Source organism: Cryptomeria japonica, chromosome 4 (genome assembly GCF_030272615.1).
Source record: "Cryptomeria japonica chromosome 4, Sugi_1.0, whole genome shotgun sequence".
NCBI lineage: Eukaryota > Viridiplantae > Streptophyta > Pinopsida > Cupressales > Cupressaceae > Cryptomeria > Cryptomeria japonica.
The window spans coordinates 557,102,605-557,111,280 of record NC_081408.1 but is presented as its reverse complement, the minus strand read 5'-3'; the positions used below and the strand labels follow the sequence as shown (position 1 = coordinate 557,111,280).

General features: G+C 38.3%; 1 protein-coding gene across 1 annotated transcript; it reads right to left on the bottom strand.

The window, feature by feature from the left end:
* Window positions 1-5,679: 5,679 nt before the first annotated feature.
* On the bottom strand, window positions 5,680-8,229 carry LOC131029442 (F-box/LRR-repeat protein 4). The gene has a single exon (XM_057959931.2). It carries the CDS (start codon window positions 7,534-7,536, stop codon window positions 6,019-6,021), a length of 1,518 nt encoding a protein of 505 aa, XP_057815914.1. The 5' UTR covers window positions 7,537-8,229; the 3' UTR covers window positions 5,680-6,018.
* Between the last annotated feature and the right edge of the window lie 447 nt (window positions 8,230-8,676).

Genomic DNA, 8,676 nt, shown 5'->3' with positions numbered 1-8,676 from the left:
TTGAGAGGAAATTAAGACAAATGTAAGTATAAATGCGGTTGAATGGTCCAGCTCTCTACTGTTCTTAGTGATGCAGGTTGAAGAAAACAGTTGCTACTCTCGATACATTGTTCAGTAGCATTTTGGATATGCTTATACAAGAATAATATTATATGTTGGCATGCATGTTTCACTTGAAAAATTCTTCTTTCCTTGGATTTTCTTTAATAATAGAAAACATCTATCATTTTCAAAAATCTTAGAACAGGTTTTTATATTTAATCAGTAAATTTCCTCTCATACAACTTTTCACTCAGAAGGTTCAAAACATGCATATTTAAATGTTAGTATTCAAATAATTTCAGAATTTGAAGTTTCCCAAATTAAGCATTTGTTTAACTCTTTAAATTCTAGTGTGTGATAACAGCCATAACATGAGAGGTAATAGGCTCATGAATCGAATGAAAAGATATTTTAAGAAAGTTATGAAAGAATTGGGAGGTCTCCGCTGCTTCATCTGAGCAACAACATGAGTGCTACAAGACAAACGAACACCTTACAACGTTCTCCACGCCACCCAGTACATTTAAGGTAGTAAATTGTTCTCTACATCAGCTTAAGCATTGGTTCACTGTTATCACACCATGAACTGGTACAAGAAAAATCATGAAATTCACGAGAGAGATCTGAACCATGAAACTGCTGGGAGAGAAACATGTCATAATGAAGCCAGCTGCAGGCTCAAGTATTGTTGAGGATCCCAATCTTGTACAAGTACACAATTTAGATTTAGCCCGTAGAATCCCGGTATTTCACTCAGCTATGTATCCAATGCTGCAACTCCACCACCAGTAGTGAAGGAACGAAATCTGACTAAGGTGTCAACACATTTTAGAGAGTGCACGAGCAGAGTACATAACATTAAGATCGCAGCATTGCCATCCACCTGAATGACAAAGAAGTTATGTCAGTCCATCTGAATAAGGAGTTTATGTCCATAGATGCCCAGGCTGACGGAACTTTGATGGATTCATCGCCCTTGGACCCTTCTCCATCTCATCCCCTCTCCATCTCATCCCCCCAACAGAAAGGGAATGAATGCATCTCATCCCTTGCTTGTTCAGCTACAGCATTCACTATTATATTTGTTTCTTGAGAGTTTTTTGCTTCTTATTTTTGTTCTATTTGAGCCTTATATATGGAGATGCACAAGTAAATGCCGTTGTTATTTGAGCTTTACATATGAAGATGCACAATGCACTCCTATCGTTAGTTGGACACTGTTCTACAGTACCTTTGGTCCTTTTTGGCCACTGGTGGACATTTACACATTAACTAAATTTCAGTTCTCTTCTTTAGACATGCACCCTGTTATTGGGTTTATGCTGCTCTTTGGTGGAGTATGTTTAATGACAAGAAAGTTTGTGGAGAGCTAAAACGCTAATGTCTCTTTGCTTTAGTGTGATGTTTAATTCAGCTTATTCCATCAATTAGGTATGGTGATAGAACTAGCACTGCATCATCATGTTGCACAGAAATATGCTACCACTTTTTTGTTAATCTTGTGGTATGATTGTTAAGAGGGCAAGAGCGGGGGGGTGAATCAGTACAGACAAAATACAGACCTAAACCGGTTCAGCAGCAATCACTCCAAATGACTGGCAAACAGTGACACCGGTTTGAAACAGAGTGCAACCGGTAAAACTCAAAACAACTAAAACAATCATAAACCGGTTACTCATTGAGCTTTCCACTCAACTCAGAACTACACTACCATTTCACCCTTATGTATGAACAAGTAATCTATCATCATATCTTCACAACAGCTAGTTCAACATGTTTTATTGACAGGCATAAAACACAGAACCATCATATGCTTAACGGGTAATAGCAAAGCATCACAAGATAAAGCATCACACATGACACATATTTTTCACGTGGAAACCCAACTGGGAAAAACCACAGTGGGGATGAATACCCACAAGCTTGTTGTTGAACTCTTTGGAAGTCCGCTCTGTTAGAAGCCTTGTCCGGTTAAAGACATTACAAAAGGTTCTGCTAGGAACCGATCCTGTTAGAGATCACCAAGTTAAGGGATGGCTACAATACCCAGTTAAGGGTTAAACCCTGTTAAGGGTACCTTGTTAGAGGATTTCAAGAACTCAATAGCTAAAGGATTTCCAGAGCTCTCTAGCTTTCCAGATCTCAATAACTTTGAGTTACCCTGTTAAGGGATTTACAGCAAGCCAGGTAAGGCTACCCTGTTAGGGGATTTTCCAACTATTGAGGTGTTTAGAGAACAACAGGTATTACAATGATCTGGTAACAGCACTCAATGCCAATGCAGATCTGCTTAAGCTCCTCTTCACCTTTTGCACTTACACTCTGCAGGTATCACTTCTCTCTTTTGGTCTGGCAAGGATCTTGTATCCCTTCTCTTGGATACTCACACACAGCTTTTGCCAACAACCTCTGAAAGAATCACAGCATCGACCTTATAGGACAACAGACAGGTCGGTAGCATAAACCCTAAACCCTAGACCTGTTAGGTTAAGGAATTCAAACAATTCAATCCTGATCGTTGATCATACTGTATTAAATGCAGCAGATCTTGAATAAATCTCAAGACATTCTCCATCGTTCATTATCCACCGATTTCATGGCGGTTGATAATCCATCATGCATTTTCACCGTTTACAAACTTCGCACATTCCCGAGGTAGATAGGGATAGTCTTCTTCAAGCAAGATCCTTCACGCGCGCAAGGCTGACGTGGCAACACGATCTGTTCTTTGTTATACTGCTTACTCATTACACAAAGATCACCGGTTGAGTCATATAGGCTTGAAGCACTTCAACCGGAAACCCTGAAGTTGAGACTACCAACCGGTAGTCATACAACGCTTCCATGTGCCGGTTCCCATAACCATATGCCGGTTCATCTTGAACAAGCACACCACTTCACTTTGGCACAAATGTCAGTTCACAGTGTTATACCGGTTCTCACATATGCCGGTTCATACCTCTTCAACATATTGACATCAATGACAACATACAATGTCATTATGTCCACATAATGGTTCACTTAATCCCAACAGCAATTACATCCGCTTCCACTACTTGATTGATCTTTCTCAAGGCAAAAAATCCTCTAGCCATTTTTCAACAGTTTTGGCTCTTGAGAACAACTGTAATATGCCATTTGAGTCTTCCACAAACCCTAATCACACCACAAAGAAGTTTTCACTTTGATTTAACATTTCTCCATAAACTTGATGCATAACATGATACAGATAAGCTACGCACTAAAATTGAAAGCCTGGTGCGACATATATGTGGCAAGTTGTTTCACAAGCTAAAGGCCTCCCTAGCAATGTGCAAAGCAGCGCAAGTATCTAGGTTAAAACTTCCTCTACCCCAAGAATTCTTTGCCAATTCTTTCTACAATTCATGGCCTCAAACCATTGCATCTCAATTCCTAAACCAACCTTTAGAGTTTTCTGCAAGATTAATTCACATAGTTGTTGACAAGGTCAATAAGAACTTGCTATGCTCTGCCATTGATTACTTAAGAGCTTAGAAGAAAACCGTAAACCTACTTTGGTGTACCTATTCACTCATGCTGGTACTGATGTTGATATCATGACTGTGAGTTGGTTATACTTTCCCAACCATTAAGTGGATTTTTGTTGGGAAAAGACTATATTTAGGGCAATTTCCTCCATAAATTAAATTTGAAAGCTATATGATCGTTGATTCCTTACTAGAGATGGATAGCTGTTATAACATACTTGTTGGAAACAACCATGGATAAATCCGAACAATGTAGTTTCCAAGATTAATTTTATGTTTATGTGGGATTTCTGTGTCTAGAACTATTTCCTGTATTTTGCGTGCTCTAAATATGAACAAAAAGTAATACACTGTGCTCTGCTATTCATAGATTAAGCACTCTATTTACCACGTACCATGTTAAACTCAGTTAATTTCCTTATTCTAAATAAGAGTTGACTAGATATTCACAATATGCTCTAAACTCATTATAGTTTGATGCACATTTTGTAATCCAGAGGATGTTATCTAATGCTGCTAGCGTTTTAACATATTGCCAAACTCTTCCAACAAAGAATTAATGATTTGCATTTGTATAATTCATATATTAAAATGACAGTATCATCATAATAGTGTTTACCTTAATCCTTAAAAGAGAGAATGATATTTCTGCTGCTATGAGATATATCTTTGTATTTGTGATGGCATGTATTCAAGATTAAATGCTAAAACATAAGAGGTAGTCACCATGAGGTTAAAAAACTGTGTTATTTCCCTTAATACCTATTTATATCAAATCTATTTATGGCCAAGTGGGTATTGTTTCACCAAACTTTGTGTTGCTTCCTTCAAATCGGCTACAGAGTGGTCCTATATCTCTCTTTGGTAAACAAGATTAATTTGCATTGGAGATGTTAGATTTAAATGGCTATCTAAACTACTTTACATAGGGAATCACTTGCAACATTTCTGATTCTGGAGAGCAGAATGTAGCCTTTATTAAACTGATAGACCTTTTAACAGTGAAATCTTGAACAATACACAGTGCAGACCACAAAACGGCCAGTAACTAAGTGGTTAAGTGCCTCAACATGCTAACAGGATGTCCCTGGGTTTCAAGGCCTAGCTGGTCAGTGGAAAATAGCATGATAATATGATATCAGAGGCAGAGGAGTAATCCCAAGCAAATAAGTGTTGCTTGAGGAGGATCTTGAAGAATAATTCACACGCTGGACTGCTAAGGGGTTGGAACCTCAGTGGTAGAGTGTTCTGGTGTGCTAATAGAAGGTCCTGTGTTCAAATCCTAACTGTTCCATACAAGATTACCCCAAAGGTACCCCACACCTATCTACCTGCTGTAGGAATCAATCAGCCATCTCTGAGAGTAATTACACACCTACAATTCTCATATACTTAGGATATTGGATACACCAACAAGTTACAATGTGCAAGTCAATAAGGACACCACAGAAGTCTGCATATTGGTAATCAGTTTCCTGAAACTGGTCGTCCAAAGGAAAAGAAAAGAAAAGCTTGCGTCGAATCTCTTTTTCATGCAAAATGAATACAAAAGACCACATCATATTCCTAGTCCTGTAACTAAACTGCAAAAGATTAGTGGTGGCTGAAGTTGGAGATTATCCAAAAGAACTCTCCAATCGGTAATATGGAGTCAAATGTTCTGGTTTTTTAGCAGATGACAATCACAGATGAAGAAACAAAAGATGAGAAGTTAACATTAAGATGCAAGTGTTTTGGCTTAATTTTGTTACATGCAAAATCACTTGAAAATGAATCATTAGACTTAGACGTATCCCCATGTAAGATTTTCCTCAACCTGGTTGTGTAACTCTTTGAAGTTGATCTATTATTGAAACAATCTTTCAATATCCTTCCCTGTTAAGAAGTATAGTTGTTTTCATTTATCTTCTTAACCTGGAATCCATTTCCCTATTCATTACAATTTACAACTATTGGCAACATTTAATAATAACTCGCACACTTGTTTTTCTCCCAAGCATAGCATTCTTAGTGGCGTATTACAAGAATAAAATAAAGAACGGAATTTGTTACAAGTTGAAGTTATTACTAGAAATTCAGAACTTGAAATCCTGTTTACAATTCAGCCTTGCAGCCTTTGACAGGAATATTCATTATCATATGAACACTGGAATAATCATTAATAAATTAAAATGTGCGTAAACATATATTTTCATTCAGTTGAGCTTATTTCTGAAGCATCTTCTCATGTCACAGCTATTTTATTATTTTTAGAATGCTGTCCCCTTTGCAGATGCAAACATTTTGGAACTCGGCAGCTTCTTCACTTCAGAGAAGAGTGCATTGCCATTGCTCAAATATAATTACATATTGCACTTGTGATTACTGCCAGTTTTGCGAGAAAAGCCAGTCTCATTGCAATCTACAAGAGCATACTCTATGAAACCAAATATTGTTGAGTTTTCATCACTTGAGATACATGTTGCCTTCATAAAAGAGACGCATTTGCATCCAAGTTATGCAAATCATTAGAAAAGCGATTCATTCCACATGTAGCCATCCTGTAATCTGTTGTTTCTGCTTTTATGGTGGCAATCTTCTTCCTTGAGGCTAATTTCTTAGTTTCTTCTGTTATCTTGTGCTCCTCCACTGCGAGCCTCCTCAATTTAGGAGACCCTGAAACCAAACCAAACACAGCCTCAGCTGTAATACCTTCACATCTCCTGATATCAATAGTCTCTAGCACCTGACAACTTTTAACAATTAAGACCACAACCATGTCTGTCAATCCTCTGCATCTTAACAATCTTAAACTCGTCAAGCTTTTACAAGAGGAAAGCATGGCTCCCAACTCTTTGTCAGGCAAATGGTCATTCTCAGAAAGATCCAATTTCTTGAGCCCTTTAAGATGCTGACCTAATGTTGCCAAAGTACCAGGCTCCCGCACAACAGCCTGACATCCGACCAAGACCAATTCCTCAAGGCACAAACTCATGTTTAATCCAAGCAATTTCAAGCCGGCCCCAGTTGGCAAGCAGCAGCTATGCAACCGAAGGCTTTTAAGCAACTGGCAATTATTAGCTATAACAGCCAAGTCCTCATTGCTCAGATCGAGAGGTAACCTCAAATCCAAGACCTCAAGACTCCGGCACTGCCGAATGACAACATGGTGGAGTCCTTCTGTACTCCCGCCATCATGAAACACTAGTTTCCTCAATGCTTTGCAGTTTTCGGCAGCACGCAAGAGAACTCCATTGGCAATGGTCCTAGATCTTCTCAAGCAAAGTTCTTCAACATAAGGAAGGCATTTTACAAAGGATGATAAATTCAAATCCCCATCCCCAATTCCTTCACAGCTAAACAATTCCAACTTCTTCAATTTGGAGCAACACCTCCAAATCCACCCTAAACCTGTATAACCACCTCGAATACCTGCCAAACATAGCTTTTCTAATGGTAGCTCAACATCTGAAATCCCCCTATCGAACTCCTCCCCTGAATCCCATCCAAACAGAACCAGTGTTAACTCTCTCAAAGACTTAAACTCCACCAAAGACCCAAAAAACTTGGGACTCGAACCAACCAATTCCAATGAAGTGAGATTGACACTACCCTTCGCAAGGGCTTGCAGACCATAAGAACTGACAGGACCAGCTTCAAACCTCAACGTATTCAAAAGCTTACACCCCTCGCCTATAGAATTCAGAAGGTCATCCAAAAAAACCGTATCCCTCTGCAATTGACCAGACGCGGACACCACAGACAGATTCAAAACTTGAGAGTACTGCCTCAGCAGGTCTCTAACCCGTGACCGAAAGCTCAATATTGAAGTGTCTTCAGGAATGAACAAACCCAAACTGGTCTTGACACTTCTCTGAACAGCAAGCCAACGTCTACATACTAAACTGACTTTATTACAACAGCAAATTTCTTGTAACCTGCCTAGTATTTCTCCAAGAAGCTCGTCACAAAGAAGTGAATTCAACACATCCCGGTTACTATCCATAGAACCAATTATAATTAAAAGAGAAAAGAACCCAAAAACAAAATAACAGAAACTCGAACTAATGGATTTCTGCAACCTATGAATAGCCTATACAGCTCCCTGGACAATCTTTATCAGAAAAAAAGGGTATTTTTTGACACCCTTTGGCGTGTTATCGACAGAAATGTAACTGAAAGAAAAAAGATAACTACAAACTTAAAACAATATTAGGGTTTTTTTGGCTATTTTTACCCCCAAAGCAATCCTCTAGACACCGGGGAATCAGAAATAATGGTATATCTGTACATCCTTCGACATTTATGAACTATAAATGGCGTAGAAACTAGTAATAAGACGATTGAGAAAACGTTAAGAATCATGGCTTGCCTCAATTTTCTGCACAATAACTTGTCGAGAATCAAGACGTAATTCTGGCTTTAGCTTCGATTCCTCGCTCAAGAAATTTAAATAAATAGTATTTGCGTGGAGAGTGTCCATTAGGAGACTTCGTGGTGGATTCCTCTGGCCGAATATTTGGAAAATGCTTAGCTACGCCAGATATTTAATACCCAAACATGACGTGCCGTCATTTTAGATCCCCTAAGATGAAACTCTGACGGCAGAAGACGCCATGTTTACATCTATTTCTTCCCACCGATGTGGATTTGCTACCTTTGTTTTCTTAATTCCCCCGCCGTCTGCTATTGATTTTCTAGAAAAAAAATTCAATCGACATTTTGTTAAACACACTGCAAGTTCATAGAAGTGGTGTTTCTGCACGGATTAAATTATGTGAAAATGTTTTGAGATTTAACTGCACGGATTAAATTATGTGAAAATGTTTTGAGATTTAACTGCACGGTTTGAGTTAGGTAGTTTAGTTGACTTACAATTTACGAATATGAATGGCTGTTTAAAAAACTCTCTCTATTTTTGGGACAAAATTATAGTTTTAAACAATTTTAGTTCGAAAGAAATTTTGGGAAAGGAAAATAAGGTTTTCTTGAGTTAAATATACTTTAATTAAGTGAAAACTATACAACTAGCAATTGCACTTTGGTGTGCAATGGGTAAGTCAAAGAGGTGTGGAAGGTTCATTAGGAAAAAAATTGGTCTTTTATTGCATACATTTGTGCAATACGTGAGGTCATTTGGTAGGGT